This window comes from Grus americana, chromosome 13, assembly GCF_028858705.1.
Source record: "Grus americana isolate bGruAme1 chromosome 13, bGruAme1.mat, whole genome shotgun sequence".
Lineage (NCBI taxonomy): Eukaryota > Metazoa > Chordata > Aves > Gruiformes > Gruidae > Grus > Grus americana.
The window spans coordinates 1,417,787-1,438,425 of NC_072864.1; the positions used below are offsets into that span (position 1 = coordinate 1,417,787).

At 56.6% G+C, this 20,639-nt stretch overlaps 1 protein-coding gene across 1 annotated transcript; it reads right to left on the reverse strand.

Annotated features, from left to right (window-relative positions):
* Window positions 1-1,841: 1,841 nt before the first annotated feature.
* TCF25 (transcription factor 25) lies at window positions 1,842-20,156 on the reverse strand. The gene is made up of 18 exons (XM_054840791.1): window positions 19,926-20,156; window positions 18,650-18,808; window positions 16,353-16,427; window positions 14,398-14,522; window positions 12,868-12,933; window positions 11,664-11,746; window positions 10,969-11,099; window positions 8,388-8,490; window positions 7,624-7,717; window positions 6,482-6,574; window positions 5,908-6,013; window positions 5,433-5,592; window positions 4,916-5,003; window positions 4,160-4,318; window positions 3,355-3,445; window positions 2,995-3,074; window positions 2,316-2,388; window positions 1,842-2,077 (listed from the first exon to the last, which is right to left on the reverse strand). The coding sequence occupies exons 1-18, from the start codon at window positions 20,103-20,105 to the stop codon at window positions 1,916-1,918; spliced, it is 2,028 nt and encodes a 675-aa protein (XP_054696766.1). The 5' UTR covers window positions 20,106-20,156; the 3' UTR covers window positions 1,842-1,915.
* Between the last annotated feature and the right edge of the window lie 483 nt (window positions 20,157-20,639).

The window sequence follows — 20,639 nt, forward strand, 5'->3', positions numbered from 1 at the left end:
TGCCAGACCCCCGGCACGGCCCTGGGGAGCCCGACCGCTTGGGGTCACCACACGCCCGGGGGTCCCACGTGCCCCAGGGGGGTCCACACACCCCTGGAGCTGCGCACCTTGGGGGGCTGTGTGCCATGGGGGTCCTCTGTGCCCTGGGGACCGTGGACCTTGGTGTCCCCAAGCGTCCTGGGGTCCTGTGTGCCCTGGGGGGGATCCCTGCACCCTGGGGGACTGTGTGTCTCGGGGGTTCTGTGTGTCCTGCAGGCCCATGTGCCCCGGGGTGTCCCCGTACCTTGGGGACCCCGGTGGGACCCTCCCCACTGCAGGAGCCAAACTGCCCTTCCCAGCCCCGGCACGTGGGGCCGGGACCCCCGTCCCCTCCACTGGCCTCGCCTGGCCCAACCCCGGGGAAGGTGTTTTGCCACAGGGCGGACGATGGGTTTGACAGGGATCATCGAAAGCGCGATTAAACGCAATGCCGTGCCTGCGACCCGGCAAACCCCAGCGCCGGGGGGGAGCCCGGGCAGGCTGGGGGGGACGTGGGACCCATCTGACCATCATGTGCCTTGGGTTGGTGTTGATGCCTGGAGCCGCTGAGCTGCCAAAGAACCATTCACGGCTTCATGAAAAAGACGGATCCCATGGTCATTCCCACCAGCCGCTTCCGTTCCTTCCCACGGGGCGCCGGGAGCTTTTCCCCGTGGCACAGAGCACCCCGCGACTCCGGCAACAGATGAAAAGCGTCTCGGCTGGATGCGGTGGGAATAAGGTCCAAGGTTGCCACGGTGCCTTGTTCACCCCGAGCGGCGGCACGGCAGGGAGTTACGGCTAACGCGTGTCATGCGTCAAGCCGGAGCGGCAAAACACCCCAAGGAAACACAAGCAAGAGGAATCCGGACCAACAATCATCAGCTCCCCCCTCCCCGTTTCCCGGCTAAAGAGCGCACCGATACGTGCCGTGAATTTTTAGCTTTATCAACAGAGGCTTTGAGAAGAGAGCTAGAAAAACGCCGAGTCTGCAAATCCAAGCAAGACGCGAGTCCCGTGCAGGGAGATTTTTTTTTGGGGGGGGGGGATTTGTCAGCGGGGATGGAGGTCGGGGCGCGTTGGGCTCAGCCCCGGGGTCTGCGCTGAAGCGCAGACCCCGGGGCTGAGCCCAACGCGCCCCGACCTCCATCCCTGCCAGTTCCCCGGGGAAGGGACGCAGCAGACGCTGCAGAAAAAGGAAAGGATTTATTCCGGGCATTGCAACCTGGCTCAGCATTAGAGCTATGTATACATCGTTACACAGCAGAAAACGAGGGGGGGGAAGTAAAAAAAAATAAAAGCTTTACGGGCAGCAAGGATGAGCTAAGGGTTTGAGTGCAGCTGACCTCATTCCTGGGTCTGCTCTGTGAAAATATAGGGGGAAAAAAAGGGATGGAGAGGGGAAAAAAAAAAAAACCAAAGGGGGAATTTCTGTTCCCATGGAGCCCCTTGTTCCTCCGCAGCCTGAGGGACCACGCTGGAGCGGGGACCCCCAAGCTGGCAGCCAGCTGGAAGGTCCCGGAGCGTTTTGTTGGAGGGAAAGAGGCTGTGGGAGGCTCAGGAACTGCAGGAGAGGGCAAAAAAGCCCTCTGGACATTAAACGGAAGACGCGGGAGAGGAGTGGGCAGGGGAAGGGGGCAGTTAAGTGGGGCCAAAGGGGACGAAGCTGACTTGGGGCCGAGGGACAGCTGCCGTAGATCAGCTCCGCCACGTTCAGACAGCCCTCGCCCCCCGCCGAGAGCTGCAAAAGGTGCCCGCGGTGACAGGACACCCCCCCCTCCCCGGTGGGACAGGGCCCGTTCGCCGCAGCCAGAGCGGGTGCCTCTGGTTTGTGTGACTTTATTGGGGGGATTACAGAGGAGCACGGGGAGGGGGGGGAAAGACGCGCGCTCTCGGCTCAGTCCCAGTCCCCGTCGGCTTCGGGATTGTCGTCTCGGGGGGGTTCCTGGAACTGGATGTTCGCCAGCATGTCCTGCATGGCTGCCATGAGCCGGTTCACCCCCTGGTTAAGGTCCTGCCCTGCTCCAGCCTCCTCCTCCCGGTTGTGCCTGATGTTCCCCTGCAAGAGAGGGGAGCTGGAAGGGACGGGCAGGGAGCTGCCTTGCCTGTCTGCGGCAGGCAGGGAGAAGAGACAATGCCGCTTGCCAAAAAAGCATCAGGCTGCTCTGCAACCTGACGTTTACACACTGCATACGCCAAGAGCCACTCCCTTTGCAGAAACACCGTGCAGCGGAGACTTCTGTGTACCCACAGCAAAAGTCTGCTCTGATCTGCCCGCGGCAGCCAACCGCACGTACCTGCAAGTTAAAATTTGGCAACAGCGACTGGAAGAAGAGAGATAAAGTGCTTTCGTTGGATGGATGATTCGTTCTGAAAGACAAAAGTCACACCACAGTTAGGGGGGCAGCTTGGTGCTCGACCTCTCGCTGGGGCCGAGACGGCGCAGAGGTGCTGGAGAGAACCACGCTGTGCGGAGCGACACACGGCCCCCCCAGAATCAGGAATCGGGGGATTCTCAGGGAGTTCTGACCCCAGGCAGCCAGCGGCTCGCCAACCTCTGGGCAAAGCGGTCGTTAAAAGCACTGCCCGGTCTGCTCCAAGCCGGCGTAAGACACGTACGGGCTTCACCTCAATGGTGTGCGCGCACCACGGCCGGCTGCGCTTAAACCTGTATTTATCCCAAACTACCTCCGTTAAGCAACAGCCAAAGTTTTTCAGTGGCCTTTGCCTTAATGGCTGCGAACAGCCGCCGCTGTCTCCGACGGTGACCACCAAGGCAAAGCGGCAGGACGAGTCCTGCCTGTATGCTCTGCCTGTACGCTCTGCCTGTCGGCGAGCGCCACAAACCAGGCCGCTCTTCCTCCGAGGGGGAGGAGGACGTCGGCTCCGAGCACCCACGTGCACCCGGGGCCGAGGGGGCGTGCGCCAGGAAGGCACCCGCCGTGCCGGCGCAGAAACGAGGGGCGGAGAAGGTACCTTTCTGGTCTGGTGTAGGAAATGATGGAGTCCAGAGGAGGTAGGGGGTCGAACCCCATCACAGGCTGCGAGGTCACCTCCTGCGTGGGGAGAGAAGAAAGAAGGCGTGAAGGCCGCATCGCCAGCAGCAGCGAACGCTGAGGCACGGGAGCGGTCAGGGCAGCCAGAAAGCCCTTAGTCTCGGGGAACGCAAGAGAGCCGGGCGCCAGGCGCAGCCCGGTGCGCCCCTGTGTGCCGCCCCAGGAAGCCGTGCACGCCGGGGGGCCACGTCGTGGTCAGGCCGATGTTTCTTGCCGGTGGCTGGGGTTTAAGAGGTGCCGCAGGGACGCGAGTGCCATCGTGCCCTCTCAGGCCCCTCACCAGAGGCAGAGCTGCCATGGCCTCCTTCATCTCCGAGAGGATGATGTGCCGGTAGATATTCCTGGGTGCGCTCTGGTACCGCGTCTTCCTCCTAAAGTGGGGAGGGGGACAGAGGATCACACCGAGCACACCTCAGCAGCGCCAGCTTTCCATTTCTGTTTCTCTAGGGACGTCGTCAGCTCCATCCCTGGCCGTGCCAGACGGAGCTGGCCTACAGTGAAGCCAAAGTCACTTGGCAGCCGCTGACCTCAGATGAAAGAGCAGAACAGCTCAGGGACACTGCGCTCATCTATCTCGCCGGCCCTGTTCCTCTGCGGGTCAGCAGAGCAAACTAGCTTTTGGTTTAGGATGAGACCTAACGCCTCTCTCTCCTGCTTCTCAGGCTGGAAGGTGTTTCTGAGCACTCACCCTCCCTGTGCAGTAAACGCCTGCGAGCCGTGTGGCCGTCCCTGCCCAGCAGCAACCCCTCCGCGCTCCCGGGCAGTTTCCAGGGCACACGCCACGGCCGAGGCTGGGGGAAGCCAGCGCAGCCCACGCTCCCCAGCGAGCAAAGCTACAGCTCTTAATTCACGCTTCCGCAAAGCATGGAGGAAGAGCCTCTGCCTTCCTGGCCCCGCAGCGTGATCCTTGGTATCAGCAGCTGCCATCAGATCGGCGGTCACAGGGCTCTGAGCAAGCCCCAGCGCCGCTGCAGCCCAGGACAGAGCCCCTCTCTCATCCGCAGAGCCCCCCGGCCCGCTCTGTCCCCATGTTTCAGCACCCACGCCTCATTCGAGAGCCGCTCGCCTCCGCCTGCCACACTCACTTGTGCTCACACTCCTCCACCAGCGGGTCCCGGGCATCCACCACGGCCAACACCTCGTGGACGTTGGTCTCCAGCCACGCCATGACGGCCGGGTCCTTCCACAGGGAATGAGTCCTTCCCACATAGAGGGACGTCAGCTGGTTCAAGGCAGGGGGCTGGCTACGGGAGACAGTTGTTATTTCACAGCAACCTCCTCCTTCCCGCCCGCAGGTCCCTGTGCTGGCTGCAAGGGCTCGTCTCTGCACTGTGCTTGGGTGTGAGAACACAGAGAGAGGAACCGGAGGCTCCCTGCTTCACTACTTCCATCTAACTTCACCAGTTTTTCTGCTTCCACCTATTTTTGGGACAAGCATAGCCAGGAGATGAAAGCGAACGCTGCCTTGACCTGAGGGGGAGACCATTCGCGTGTTTAAGAGGACCACGTGTCAGGGAAATCCAGACTGGCAGGAGACAGCCTGCCCTGAGAGCACACACGTTGTTTTCTCTTACTGCCTGCACTAACAAGCTTCGCTGTGAACTTCTGACCTATCCGCATCAAGGTGAGGTGGGTCTATTGGCACGATCTCGTGGCCATTACGGGAATCCATTATCAAAGCACCCAACAGCCTACTCAGGAAAACCAAATGTGTAACTCCATTAGCTGCCTGAGCTTCTACTCCGCAGCTTTGTAACTCCATTAGCTGCCTGAGCAAGCAGAAACCCAGCTACTGGCAAAATCAATTCCTTCTTTTTACTCAGAACATCTCCAGAGCTTACCTTATCTGAGCATTCAGCCCAAAAAAGGAATGGGATGCCACCCTGGCATCGGGCTGCACACTGCAGTGATCCAACAGCGGCATGAGAACTGCAGAAGAAAGTCAGACAGCTTGCTTTCCACAGCCCTGCTTGCAAACCTATGACCATCCCTAACAAAGGGGCATCAGCCGCTCCAAGGAAGGTGCACAGCAGGGAGAACAGCGGCCGATCTCTTCCCAACACGGGGAGGGAGCCCTGCCTGGCTCCACCGTTCTCTCGCCGGCTCTGTCGTGGGGCGGGAAGGCCGATTGCCACCACTGCCACCACGCCAGACGCTCGGACTCTGCTGGTCTGCACGAGCTGCGTCACCCTCTGAGTCAGGGCTCCCCTCTCCCACGGACAGAGGCGAAAGCCATTTGCAACCCACAGGCAAACTGCCGCCTCTGCGTTTGGCTGCCTGGAACGCAGCCTTCGCTCTCACAGACGAAGACAGTGACAAAGCCTGCGGGGATGGACTTACCGGTGGGGACAGACTTACCGCTTGGGAACATGATCAACGCGAGCTGGATGAGCCGGGCGGCTTTCTCCCGGGCTTGGCTTAGCTCCAGCTCCGAGCGCTCCTCCTGCTGGCTCAGGAAGAAATAGGCCAGCGGCACCGAGAAGGCAAAATTGGGCAGCTGGGACAAATTCCGGTGACTCTGCAGGATCAGAGAGACAGATTTACTGAGAAATGATGCTATGCAGAACGATCTCGATGTGGCTGGGCTGCATGCAGGGTGGGGTTTCTCGCTTGCTGGATTAAATTACTTTCCAGCCGCTGGCTTGGTGCCCCCACAACTGAGCGAGCAATTTGCAGTTTGTACGATTGTTTGCAGGGTACCAGGACTACAACAACAAACACCCTAGCCTTTACGGGTCGTTCCAATGATTTTGGGATGCCCAGCCAAGGTGGGGAGAGCCCCAGGAACCAGCTCTCCCCTCTCTGCCCCCTCTCTCGCCTGCTGGCGACTCACCTCCCACTCCTGGAACATGCGGGTCAGGAAGGTGTATTCTCTAGCTCGGAGGGACAGAAAATCGATCAGCAGCAGCACACACAGCGGGTCGTTCTCTGGATCAAGGCTGCGGAGGGAGGAAACAAAATCAGTGTTGCAGAAGCTGAAGCAGCTGTCCTCATTTCTAAGTCAAACAAGACTTTCCCAGTAGCATCCAGAGCTTCCGTGACTCAGCAAGCGGAGAGGAGGACCAACGGCCACAAACCGAGCAGCCCGAAGCCACGGTTGTACAGCACAGAGACCGGCCAGGCCCACAGCTCCGCAGTCGAAAGCAAGGGCCAGCCGGGTCCCTCTGTTCAAGCCTCCTCCTCAACAATCACCTCTCTCCACAGCAGCACGTGCTCAAAGCTAACCTGTGATATCGCATCTACAAGGAGCGGAAAGAAGCCCTGGCTGAGCCTGGGAGCAGTAGGATGCCTCTGGGGTTTTTATCCCGGCCCGGTTAGGCTCGGTGTGTTGTTCGAGGAGCGTTCCCCTGAGACACCCTGCCCCATCCCGCAGGGAAGGGGGTGCAGTCCTCGGCGGGGGCACCTACCTCAGAATCAGCTTGCAGAACTCCAGGGCTGTCCGGGGACAGCCTCTCTTCTCCAGGAGCATCAGGTGCTTGAAGAGAGCCAGGAAGAACGCCCTGCGTGGGGAACGGGAGCACGTTTTAGAAGCCAGGTTTGGAGAGAAGCAAGAACGGGGAGCCACGGTCAGCCCCAGCTCTTCTTCCCTCAGCGTCAGCACTGCTGCGCAGCCAGGGGGGTCCAGGGAACCCAGCCTGGCGTGGCACGGGGGGCCGCAGCACCCCCATGTTCCCATGTCTTGGTTTTGGTTTTTTTTTTTTTTTTTAATCTCTTTGTGCAAGTATAGTGACAGCAAGCCCGCAGCCTGCTCCATCCCTGCTCCCCACGGCCCCTCAGCCTCGTGCTCTTGCAGACCTCGGGACAAGAGAAACAAGCACCTCCCCAGCCTGCTTCCCACCCGGTCCCAGCCCGCCCAGCCGCACAGGGACGGCGACGCAGCATCTGCACGATGCGTACAGGGGGAGGACTAACACCCAAATCGGGCGAGATACAGATTGCAGCCTTCAGGTCCCAGGCGGCATGAAGCCCATCAGTGAGCAGGTACTGGAAGTCCGAGCAAGCTCCAGGTACGGCAGTTTGGGAGGGATGACTTGGGCCAGCTGACTGGAAAATCCCCAGAATAAAGTCACCTTTCCCCGCAACTGCAGAGCTGTCGTTACATAAAGAGCTGAGTGCTGGGGATGAAGGCCGGGCAGGCAGCACACAAGCGAGCAAGCACAAGCCGTAAACACGCAGTGAGTATTTTTGTGACAAAAGTGCCATTTTGGGCTATGGGGTACTCATCACATGAGAAGGATGTGACAGGGAGGAACGGTTAATAAGAAATTCCTCTGGAAAGAGGATGCTTTGCCAAGAAAGCTTGGTGCAGGAGCTGCCTGCACCCCAGCACCCATCTCAGGACCCCCACTGTTGTCTTGCTGAGGGGCACCCTCACCCAGCAGCAGAGCCCGTTCTGACAGAAAGGGACATTCAAGGTCCCCCTGCCGCCGCTCGCCGGCGCGGATGATGCAGCAGATACTGTGAATCTGGGTCTCTGTGTCCAAAAGTAGGCCAGGGCACGCCGCGACGGCTCTCTGGCAGATGTGGGACGGGCAGGAGTGCTGCCTACCTGTTCTCCGGCCGCCGGTAGTCCAGCCTGCAGGTCCCACTGGTGAGACTGAAGACGGGGTGGAAGGAGCACTCCAGGCTGTACAGCGCCTGCTCTGCAGACAGCAAGGACAGCGTCACGGCACACCACTGCCCCAGCACGCCACGCGGTCCCACCGCTCGCAAAATGCCAGTCCGTTTAGCCCAGAAGACATCGATAATTGAGAGCTCTGGCACCCACAGGCCATGAAATAAGCCTGTTCGCAGCCTGGCAAGGCACAAAGCTACTTCAGACTGCGTGGTCCCAGGCAAGCGAGCCTTGTCCCCTTCTGCGGGCATTAGATCGTGCCATCCCCGGGTGCCTCCTGCAGTGCCCCGAGGGGCAGAGCCCGGCATGCTGACCCGCCGCGTGCAGGCAGGCTCCCCGGAGGGGGCACGGGCTTCCTGCAGCAGCCCCTCGCACCACAGGGCCTGGGTAGCTACTAAATCAAACCCTCCTCCTGCATGGGGCGTCTACAGGTGAGACCCTGCACGTCCAGACAATCCTGCCGTTTGTTTTGAAGGCGAACACCAACGTGCTTTGCCCCAAACATGTCCGGCTCTATTTAAAAGCCTCCAGCAGAAGCTGCTGGCCTGCAGGATCATGTAAGGCCCAGAGTCACAGACACGGAGCCAAACCAACCCTTCTGGTGTGCTACTCCTCTGCTTAAACAAAACCAAACCTGAACTGAAAGCCCTTGGTTACCGATTCGCGCCAGGACATCCGCTCCTCGCTTCAGCTCTTACCTACAAGGTCACGGGCCATCTCCTGGTTCTCCTGCATCCGGCACACGTCGCTGAGCTGCAGGAGGGAGTCCACGTGGTACGGCTCCAGTGCCTCGAGCAGCGGCTACAGAAGAGCATGAGCTTGATTACAGGATGGCACAGATGACGGGTTTCTCTGCCTACCAGGCAAGCCCTGTGAGCACGGCACGGAGGCCAGTGCCCCAACACCGCGCTGAGAGGGGCTGTTCTTGGCCCCGGGTCTGAAGGTGAAGGAATCCTGTTCCGCACCATCAGGGAGCCAGTGCTCGGGCTGTAGCGCAAGGCTGGGGACGCACCTCACGCGAAAGGCTGAAACTATGGGTCAAAAGAAGCCAAGAACAGTCACGCTGGGTCAGGGTAGAGGTTCATCTGGCCCTGCCTCCAGAGCAGACATCTAGGAAAGAGGGGACGAAGCTGGGCACACGTGATGGCTCCCAGCACACTCGAAGCTGCCAACCTTTAGGGGTTCAGTGACCCCCACTCTCAGAGATGCCATCAATATTAATGGCATCTCCTCCAGTGAATTTGTTCGCTTACTGACCCAGGTACCTTCCCAGCACTCCAGCTCTGCGATACGGCAAACCACCGCTTAAGCGCACAACGCGAAGAATGTGCGAAGAACCTCCTTTCATCCCAATCTGCCAGCTTCATCCCCGTGCGGGCGAGGACAGCAAGGAGATCCCTTCCCACCCCACACAGGATCTGAGCCCTGGATCGCAGCTTCCCTCAGGCACCTCCTTCCCAGCTGACCCAGCTTTTCCAGCGCAGAGGCCGTGCCAGGCCTTTGATCATCTCTGCTGTCCTCCTCTGAATCTCTCCCAGCTCCACCATACCCGATTGAAGGTGCGGGCCCAGAGCTGTGCACAATAGTCAAGAAGCGGGCATAATGACATTTTTGTTTTAGTCTCTATCCCTTAACAATTCTGAGCACTCGATTCAGGCTTTTGCTTCCTCTGGGTACAGAGAGGATGTTTTAACACATCTGTGACAATTCCAGGATCCAGCTCCTGAATGGTAACAGATTAAAAATATTTTTTTCCAGGCTTCGGAATAGAAGTTTAATGACACCTCAAAACCCTCTGCATTCACTAACTGTATTATAAATGGGCTACTTTCTCCAAGTACCCAAAATCTGGTTTCAACGTGGAAATACTTGAATCTACTCCAAATCTCCTCAAAGTTTGAGATTTTTTTTCCCCCAAAACTGAAAAAATATGACTTTAGAAGCTCCATCAGCTGTACTTCTGCAGGGCGGTGGCCAGCGTGCCCACCTACAGAACAAAGCCTTTATGCCCTAGGCTGTCCCAGCCCAGCACCTTTGCCCTTCTAGTCCCTCTTTTTGGAAGGGATGGAGCACTTACAGTCAGTGTGATGGGAAAAAGCGCTGTTTGTGCGCTTGCAACTTCACCAGCAAAACCCTTAACCCACTGGCAAGAACAGAAAAACACTCACTGAGCAGGACCCTCCCAAAAAATCATGTTTTGCGTGCTGAAACCACAGCAGCAAGGCAGATCTGGGCTCCAGCTAGGTGAAACCGTGGCTGACAAACTGCTTGGGGGTTTGAAATACTTCTGGCATCACAAACCCCCATTTGATTTTACCCTTAACGGAAAATTGAAAGACTAAAAGTGGCAGGAATATCTTCAAACATAGCCAGACCTGCTTAACAGGGACAGAGCACAAGGACTAAAACATACCACGGAAAACCCGTCCTGCTCTGCACAGCCGCGTGAGACCGTGTTTGAGCTGTCCTTAGGACGCTGGATCTCAGGTTGGTCACTGCTGCACAGGAATTACTTTGCATCATTTAATGCGAATCCCTCAGCGGGCAGAACTGATGAGCTGGAGAGAGCAGCGGCCGTGCACAGAGGGTGGGAAAGCAGAAGGAAGTAAACTTTATTTAGTCGACAATGGCCTCTTTAAGAAACTTCTCCAGGGCACGTATCTGAGCTCACGTGGCCAGGGTTTTGAGAGCAAAAATACCTCAATTATGGTTCAGTACGGTGCAGAGCAATTTTACTGTTGCTTGTCACTACCAACTATAAATGTTACCATACAGTTTAATGAGCTTGGACAAGCATGAAGAACTTACGACACAAAGACTGTTTTGCTGAAATACCAAGAAAAGACACATTTTTCATCCATGCAAGAGTTTATAAATAGAACAGCTATTAGATTCCCATTTAAAGATGGGTTTATACAGTATTTTCCCTTTCCCAGCTGAAGAGCTGAGACAAGGGAGCTTTATTCCCATCCTTTCAGCCACACGCTCGGTTCCTTCAGGCTCCTCTTCCAGACGGCTACCTGGCATGCTCTCGGGCAGAGCCACGGAGGCTCGGCCACCAGCCACCGCCCCTCGTTAGCACCAAGGCAATCACTTATCTTACGAACGAGGTGAATGCAGAGCTGAGCAAGCAACGCCAGCTCGCCCCACGCAAAGGGGGGCACAGGGCTCTACTCCCCGAAACAAGACTGCGATGTGTCAGCCCACCTCCCCTGCCAGAGAAAGGGGCCGCAGGGCCGCAGGAGGTAACAGCGCGGGCAACCCAATTTCACAACGTACCACAATGTTGTTGGGGTCCATGGACTCTACAGCGTCCAAGAACTTGAACTGCACTTGCTGGTACTCGCGATGGTGCTTGAATGTGAAGTATTGCACTCCCCTCCGGGTTTCCACCAGCTGCATGGCAATACCTAGAGGGTGCAGGGCAGACATGGGTACCACTGCTGCGAGCGCAGCAGCAAGAAAACCACTTCCATTTCCTTATCACACGGAAAGCCCATTCACCTCATTGGGTCCAAACCCAGATGTGTATTCAGAAACCCCCAGAGAATTTCACTCCTTTCCCTCCCTCTCATGAGTCACAGTCTGAAACCCACCCGAGAAGCCCAGGCAGCTCGCTCTCCCCATGGATATTTCTCGTTATCCAGCGACACTGCTGTTAAGAAGGGAAGTACTCATCACCTGCTGCCTCCAGGGGAAAAAAAAGCTCAAACACTAAGATACAACAGGACAGAGCTCTCCCTGGTGAGAAAGGAGCTATTTTCATCAGCTGATGAGCAGTCCCCTTTCTGCATCAGCCAGCATGAAGCCTGGGCCTGGCAGCTGACAAAAGCAGCTCCAGTTTCCACATGCAGAGGCTCTCAGAAAGCCGGGCTGGCAGGAGCAGCCGTCTGTGCCAACGCGGGCACGGGACTGACATGCCCCGTCCGCGAGCGGCAGCACGGCACTTCTGGAGGCGGCACTGAAAACCTCACCTGTCTTGCTGTAGCGCGGCCAGGTGTCCTTGGGAGTCGTCAGCCACGTGCCGCGGACACTCTGGCGCTGCCTTTGCCTCGGCCTGAGGAAATAAACCACGACGGGTCACAGTTTCTCTGTACTAACAGAACGAGGAGGGCTAACACCAGCCAGAAAAAGGATGATTCAGGGAAAAAGACATCCAACTTCGTCCCCAGCTGCAGCCCTGCCGCACGGAGCTTTTGCCCAGAGCTTCACCATGCTTGCCTTCAAGACACAACATACCTTGGCTCAGGCTCTGGCTTACTTGAACCAGTCCTCTTTGGGCCAACCGGTGCCTCCAGCATTTCCACTTCAATAGCTTCTCTCCCCCGTTTTTATTCCTGCCAAGTCCTCAGCTGCCTCTGCTTCAAACAGCTTCCCAGGTCCAATTAAGAGAGCCCCACATCCCTCTGACTCATCTCTCTTCCCAGCAGTGCCTTCAAATGTCAACCGATTTAGTTTAAGCCGTACTCACAAACGTAACCAATTTATTGGTTCAGGGCAGGAGGAATTCAGAAATCAAGGCTATGCTAAGAAAGTCTTGTCTCCCCAGTAAGGGACTACTTCTCTTTCCTCAAGCACTAAATATTCTTCCACAGACCGTCTCGGAGAAAGCTTTCGCTTCCACCATCACTGCTCTGGGCTTACACCCTTCTCAGGTGTGCGTTTTTCAAGCAGCTCAGGAAAGCAGGGATTTCTGGATCACACCGGCCACAGTGCAATGGGTAACTGCACAGAGACCTCACACCCAAGGAGTGGCGGGTTCCCTGGGCCCCTGAAAGCAAGACCCCCTGCACAGTATTCAGGGTCCGCTCTAACACAGACATTACAGACTTTGGAACAGCAATGAGCAACAAATGCTGGAGGAAGAGAAAAAAATCCAAGAGTCTATATTCTATGAATTTGAGTGAAAGGACTTTAGAAGGGCATTTGACAGTAAATGACAGGGGAAATCAATAGAAGAAAAAGCAAATGCTTACTCCCCCGCCTCATGCACATCACAAAAAAATATTCTCCTGTCCCAAAAAGTGACTGATAAATGAACAAGACACCCTGAACACGTTCAGGTGCCCCAGTTCCCTGCCCCGGTGTGGCACTGCGAGCTTAGTAAGCCATACCAAGGGAGGGATGGACACACTGACTTGGACTCTGAAAGGGTTTAATATTAAATGCTGGACTAACCTCTGATCACCAAGAACAGCACGAGCCCCGAAGTATCTTTTCAACTCGTTCTCTGGATTCAAGTTTCTGAGAAGGTTTAAACAAGAAAGAAAAGCTACTGTCAGTTAAACATGGCCCAAAGTCTCACACTCGAGTCCTTTTCATCACCGCCAAGTGCTCTGTAGCTTGAACTGGCTCTGGCCAAGCCCCCAAACTGTCCTGTCCCCCCCCCAAATCTGACACAACACACAAAGACTAAACCCGGTCAGAACAGGAGGCATGGAAACCTGCTTCCTTCATGCTCTGCTCCTAAACAGCACAGAGCTGGGGAATACTGCTGCTGCCCTCTCCAGGGCAGCTGGAGCTTCCTCTGGGATATTCCGCTGCCATTCAGGAGCGCACGCTTGGGGTAGGCATGCCCGGAAAACACGAGATCCCCGCTGCCAAGTCTAGCACTGGCAGCAATTCGGGGCAAGCACCATAATCCCTGCATGGAGACTGGCAAAGATTAAAATACTTTTTTTTAATACAAAGATCTTGTATCAAAGCACGACACCACCTACAGTTTTCTTGATCTAACGTTTGGCACAGAGAACGGAGGCGTTATCTGAGAGGGGTTTCTCTCTGCCATCCAGCGAGCAGGGCTTGAAGAGAGGGAGCAGGAAGGCTGAGATCCAGCACCGCCAACCCTCACCTGCTCAGAGATTATCCGGCTCTCAGAGGTTTCTGAACGACGTTTACTTGACCAGAGATGCCATTGAGGCTTAAAACCACCTCTGGATAAACAAACATCCCTGATTTACTGAAGCGTCCCCGAACAGGCTGTGCTAGAACCGAGCACCCACCAGCCTAGACTCAGTTTTGATGTTTCAAAACCCGGACTGGTTAAGTCATCCCAGCTACAAGTTTAAACGTTTTCTCCAGAAGCAGGAGGAGCTGACAGTGTCTGCACCAGCCCAGGGCTCCGCACCACGCTGGACCCAGCAGCCAGCCCATTCCCAACAGTCTCCAGTCTGAGGCCGACTCATTCCTCAGCTCTTGGACACAATTAGTCCACTTTGTCAATGGTGACACGAGGGAAAGGTTAGACAAGTCTAACCAGTTCTCCCGGTGAAATTAGCTCCTGGCACTGCTCAGCCCTCCTCAGAGGACGGCACATGCTGTACGGGGGCCTGCTGCTCACAGCACCCGGTCACCCAGCCAGGACAGTGCGACTGCAAAGCGTTATGGCCCAGGGCTGCCAGCAGCTCTGCAGAGGTTCTCCTACAGAGTCGCGGAGTGTTTTAGGCTGGAAGGCACCTCTGGAGGTTAACCTGGCCCAGACGCCCACTCAAGCCAGGCAGGACAGCAGAGAATACCGTCACTGCTAAAACCGAACACGGCTCCAAGAGCAACGGTTAGAAACGGGGTGGTGCACAACTGCTACCACAACTCCTTCCAAGCAAGATCCTGAATTCACAACCAGATCACACTGGGAGGCCCCCATCTCCCTTCCTCAGGGGAACAGGTAGCCCTGGCACAGCCAAAACCCTGGAGGAAAGCAAGCACTACCTGTGCTCTACGTAGAGCAGAGGCCTGTTGTCAGCGATTATTCCACTCTGGGTCTGCTGTGACAGCCCATTGGTATCCTCAATCTTCTCCAGCAGGCTGTCGATGTCTTCCAGGTCGTTGTCTTCCTTAAAATATGCACACGCAAAAGACAAGGCAGTTATTACAGAGCTTATTGAGGCCGCCTGCTCTGCACCCAGTGCCCTTTATTCCCTCAGGAATTCCCCCCAGAGCCTGCCTTCCCTGTCCCACCACTCCCTGAAAGGGCTGGCTGCTGTTCTCCGCTCGCTTGAGGCATCACGCTAGCGTGAAGTTGCTCCTTACACCATCACGAATGCCAACATGCCAGCAGAATATATCCAGCACGAGCAAGAGCTGGCCACGGGAGTCCCTTCCAGCCCAACACAGGTCTGCGTGTGCCTGGTCTCTGGTCTGCCCCTTCCCACCCAGCCTTCGCTGGGCTTTCCCTAGTTTATTTATACTGCAATCCCTATAATATCATGAAATGTTGGGGGGCTGATTTTAATAAATATTTCAATAATCGGCTTTTACTGTCTGCTTTCGGCAGAAACATTAAGTTACCGCTGTGACCCATCTTCTAACAACCAGAAGGCTATAACCAGCAGTGCACGCTCAACAGTTGTATAACACTTTTATCCTGATTTTCCTCTATTTTTCCCTACAAATAGCAAGTGACGCATTCCTTATGCGGCCGTTTCACATCCTCCTCATGATGTACGTGGGTGGAACACGGAATTCCATTCACGACACCCAAATAGCACTGTGAGCTTGCCTTTTCCAGCTAAATATAGCCACTCCGCGTGGAGTGGATACATGAAAAGTTTATAACATGCTTTGCATTCAAGCGCTTGAACAAAGCTAGTATTATCTCTAGCGAGCAAATCAAACTGCCTGGTTCTGGGTATTAAGTCTCCCTCGAGGCTGCAACTGGCAGATGACACCCTATTGCTCGTTATTCTTGGACTGGGAAAGGAAACGGGCTCTTTGGCCGGGTTTTCTGCCTCAGTAACTTGCTCTGAGCTCGCCCAGCTGAATTCCCAGGGAGGCGGCGGCCAGCTGGGCACCTACACCGGAGCGACGGCTCACCCGTTCAGCACGTCAGCACGCTGGGGGTCAGGATGTTTAGCCAAGGATCTCCCCTGAATGAATAGCTGAGACTCTTAAACCTTAGCAGAAAACTAGCTCCCACTTGAACTTTATTTCTATTGAATTTAAAAGACCAACGATTGTAATCCATTTAGTCTCCCAGCCTAGCTCAAGTAGGTAAAATATATTCAAGCGTACACATTTCTGTCTTAGTTTTATCCACAACAAACACAGGCACTGGATAAATTTCTCACTTCAAGCTCCCTTCCTTGGGGGCAGACAGCCTAGAGAGAATCACTGTCCCCTTGCTCCCCTCATCACCAAGGGGACGCAGCAGGTCCTGCGGGAAGAGCGCTTGGCAGCACCTTTCCTGATAACACGCTAGCAGATCTTCCCATCGGCATTTGGCTATCGGACAGCAAACTACAGGGAAGGTTTGTGGCCATGCACGGAGGAGAAGGGAATGCGAACGACAGCTGGCAGCAAGAGCTCTGTATGGCTCTGCGGAGCCGGGAAAGCTACCGAAGTAGGGCAAGGAAAATATAATGAAAATGCAAAATTTCTCATACAGCACCCCCTCCCGTGCAAAGCCTCGAAGCACAGATGAAAGAAGATGCCGCTGTGAGGATTTCAGCTCTAAGCATCTGCAGCAGAGCTGCGCCAGTCCCAGCTGCTTCAAGGACCACAGTCAAAAGCTGCTGATGCCATTTCGTAATTTTAAATGAGTACAATGCAAAAAGGAATGCTTTTACCTCAAAACCTTTTCAGCAACCACCTCAGGGTAGCCACTTTGTCAACCCCAATGCAGAAACAAGCACAGCCACTAACTCCCAGAGCAAATGCAGACCTACCAGAGTCTCCCCTACTGAAGTTTTCTTGGTTTTCCTTTTCTTTTTTTTCTTTCGTGGCTTATTACTCAACGCAGGCTGCAAAGAGAAACAGAACAGCTGTCAGAGGATGCCCACGGGCTGCAGGGATGAAAGCTCCACAGGGAGAGGAGCATTTCCCACAGGGATCAGCACACCAGGAGAGCCTTCACTGAAGCCCATATTCATCCTTTCAAGTTTGTCAGCCAGCGGAAATTAAGACACAAGGAGAAAAACGGAGGAAAGCACCAAAGGTTTACAAATGCAAGGGTTAAATCTCAGCTGACTTCCCTATCAATGTCCGAGACTACAAAACCAGACAAGAAACAGCTTAGATATGCCAGGTGCAGAAACGTTTCAGCCCTACTTTACTCCCTCGAGTAAACTTTATTTCCGTCTTTCTAGTGAGCATGACAGTTTCACAAGTCACTCTGACTTCCACAGAAACCAAGAGCTGCCCAAAAGCACCACGCAATACAAACGCCTCTCGCCGCCAACGCAGTCACTTCAGCTCCCAACGCCGTCTGGCATTCCCTAACACAACAGGCACGCTGCTGTCCATGCTAGCTCTTCCCCAGGGCATACAGAGCTGAAAACTGCATTTCCAGGATCTACACAGGTCATACAGCCAGTACCAGTGTTACCAGAACAAGCCCACGGCTCCCGAGCTGGTTTCAGAACCAGGGGAACGTGCAGCCCTGATTTGGATGTACCAAACGGCGAGGAGACGCCCGCCAAGGGCTCCCACGTTTCTACCTGGGAAGGCCTGAGAGAAGCAGCAGGTGCTCCCTGCAGTGTTTACGCAGCAAATTCACCGGGTCAGGGCTGGCTGGAGCCTCCACTCGTGCAGGGACCGGTCGAGCAGAGCTCACGCCGCACATCCCGAGCATTCCCAAGCCATTCCTGGGCTGGCTGAGGCCACCAGCACGGCTGGACCACGCACACGGTGGTCTCTGCTCCTCCCCAAACCCACGGGCACGCAGCCCAAACGCTGAGCCCCAACGGGTGAGGCCAGGGGGCCGATCCCCCTTCGCTCCTCCCCACCCTCGTCTCCAGTGAGATATGGACTAGACTTGCAATGTCCAATTGTTAATTAAAATGCCCCTTTCCTTATGTGCTTCTGCAGGAGTTCTGCAAGGAGACACTTCAGAGCTGACACAGACCACAGAGGGGATCTGAACGCGAAACTACAACATGCTCCAGGAAAGAATAAGTTCAATATTTAGTTTACATTGCTTGGAGTCTTCACATCACCTGCTCCAAAGCAAACACCTCACTGAGCATTTACCTGCCAACCCAGCCCCACGTACGGTGCAGAGCTCGATTAAATGTACAGCAAAGGGAGCAGAGAAGCAATCTCTGTTTCAGAATCCCATGTGCTTTGCCTGACCTCAGCACAAGATTCTCCTCAGGATCCTCCCCTCCACGGCTGTAACATCTCCCCAGATCCCAGGCACAAACCCAAACTGCTCATTCTCCTCCAGATCCCCAAGCCCCTGGGTTTAAGCTCCCTCCGTGTGTCCCTCCCCTGAGGCTCACCTCCTCAGCCTCTGACAAAACCCAGGTGCAAGGGACAAGAAACGCCCTTGTCTGTCACCACAAAGCTCCTCAGCGCACGCAGGGAGATAAGAAACCTCTCTGTGCCTCGCACGCTGTGCGGGTTTTGGACGGGACAGAGTTCATTTTCTTCACAGTAGCTAGTGTGGGGCTGTGGTTTGGATTTGTGCTGGAAACAGCGTTGGTAACACAGGGACATTTTTGTTCCTGCTGAGCAGTGCTTACACACAGTCAAGGCCTTTTGTGCTCCTCACACCACCCCACCAGTGAGTAGCTGGGGGTGCACAAGGAGTTGGGGGGGACGTGGCCAGGACACCAGGCCCCAAATGACCAAAGAGATATTCCGTACCATATGGCGTCATGCTCAGCATGTAAAGCTGGGGGAAGAAGAAGAAAGGGTGGATGTTTGGAGTGACGGCGTTTGTCTTCCCAAGTCACCATTACATGATGGAGCCCGGCTTTCCTGCGGATGGCTGAACACCTGCCTGCCATGGGAAGTTGGGAATTAATTCTTTGGTTTGCTTTGCTCGTGCGCAGCTTTTGCTTTACCTATTAAACTGTCTTTTTCTCAGCCCACGACTTTTCTCACTTTTACTCTTCTGATTCTCTCCCCCACCCCACTGGGAGGAAGCAAACAAGCAGCTGTGAGGTGCTTCGCTGCCGGCTGGGGTTAAACCACAACCCACGGCGACCGCCATCATCACTAGATACCACGGTTTAGTTACCGTTTGGTCCAGCTGCTCTGCTTCCTCCTCATCTCTCTGCCCATCGCCTTCAGTTACAGCCCCTTCGTTCTTCCCTCCTGCTGCAGCCCGCTTGCTGAGCCGGGCATCTGCTCGCTCCTCTCTGGACGGTGGGTCATCCTCCGACTCCTCGGCAGTGATCTGCACAAACAGATGGACAAGCTGCAGAAACAGCCATTGAGGGGCTGTGCCCTGCCCTCCCCTGCACCTGGGGGACAGAATTCCCCAGGGATCTGATCTGTTCAGCTCCAACCTGCAAAGGGAAGAGAAAAAATGTCACAGAAGCAGCACGGGGCTCAGTCCAACTGGCTTCTCCAGCGGATGGATGGGGACGACCCCTTGTTTAAAATGGGTCGCCCCGCAGGTGCCTGAAACAGCCCTGCACCCACCAACTCACTGGAGGGGAGCACAACAACGCATCCACTGCACAGCACTGCCGGCAGAAAAAGCACGGCCCTATCTGGACTCTGCTCTTCCTTGGGAAGAGCCTCCAAAAGCAGCCTTGCCTACATGCACACAGCCAAGCCTCAGGGAAGGAGAGGGAACCGCTGGGGCTGGCCAAGGTGCCCAGAGAGGAGGGAGCAGGCTCTGTCACCCCAAGGACCCATCTGTGCCCTCAGGACCCGGCTGACCCCTGACCTCCAGCACCGGGATCTCGCAGGGCTGGGAAGGTGGCAGGAATGTTCCTAAAACCAGTTTCACCCACTGTTTGAGCACCCCAATACCCAGGCCCAGCTCTGACAACACCCAGCACCCCCAATTCCCTACCAGTTCAGCCCCAGGCGCTGCCCCCCCCAGCCCTCCCTACACCCCCTTCTCACCCCAGCTCCCTCTCTCTCCTACCCCCCCAGTTCACATCCCCCCAGTCACCCCTTCCCCCCCAAACCCCTCGGTCCCAGTCACTGACCCCACAAACTGTCACCTCAGTCACCCCCACCCAGCCACCATCCCCTGCGTCGCTGTCACCCCTCTCAGTCACTGCCCCCCAGTTTCTCCCAGTCTCCCCCAATCCCCCTTAGTCACTGCCCCCCAGTTTCTCCCAGTCCCCGCCAGTCCCCCTCAGTCACTGCCCCCCAGTTTCTCCCAGTCTCCCCCAATCCCCCTCAGTCACTGCCCCCCCAGTTTCTCCCAGTCTCCCCCAATCCCCCTCAGTCACTGCCCCCCCACTTGCCCCCAATCCCCCTCAGTCACTGCCCCCCCAGTCCCCCTCAGGGCCACCCCCAGGCCCCCCCTCTCCCCGGAGCTGTCACCCCCTCACCAGCTCGAAGAGGTTGCTGACGCCGGTGCGGACCGGCCCGCGGCATCCCCTCCTGGCGGCGGCTGACGACGGAGCCTCCTGGCCACGCTCAGGACCGGGGTCCAGGCCCAGCTCGCCCAGGCCCGGCTCCTCCTGACCCCGCTGCTCGCCCCTCAGTCGCCGCAAGGCCCGTCGCGACATGGAGCCTCGCGACCCACTGCGCCTGCGCGCGCCGCTCCCCCCGCACCTGCGCCGTCCCGCCTCGCCCCAATGCGCATGCGCCAGACTGGCTGACACGCTCGCGTAGCTCCGCGCCCCGTCTCGCCGCAGTGCGCCTGCGCGGGCATACCCCCGGTTCGCTCCGCCCACCCCCTGCATTGCGCAGGCGCACTGCGCAGCGGCCCGGGACCGCGGTCACGGCGTGAAATGTGTCTCGGGGGGGCGGGGGGGGAAGCACGTGACTGTGCACTTTCCCACGGTCCGTGTGCGGGGTCACGGCGGGGCACAGCCCGCGGACACGGGTGGGAGGCGGGGGGGGGGGACAGCCTGGGGTGGGGCTGGGGCCACACAGCGAGGCAGGGGGCGTGGGGGGGGCGTGGGAATGGGGGGCAGGATTTTCCCTGTGCGGGGTCACGGGTGGGGCGCAGCCGTGGGGGACGGGCAGGACGGCCGGGCGGGGATGCCCGTGCTTGCACGCAATCAAGGAGACCCCGGTGCCCCGACGCGGGGGGCTGC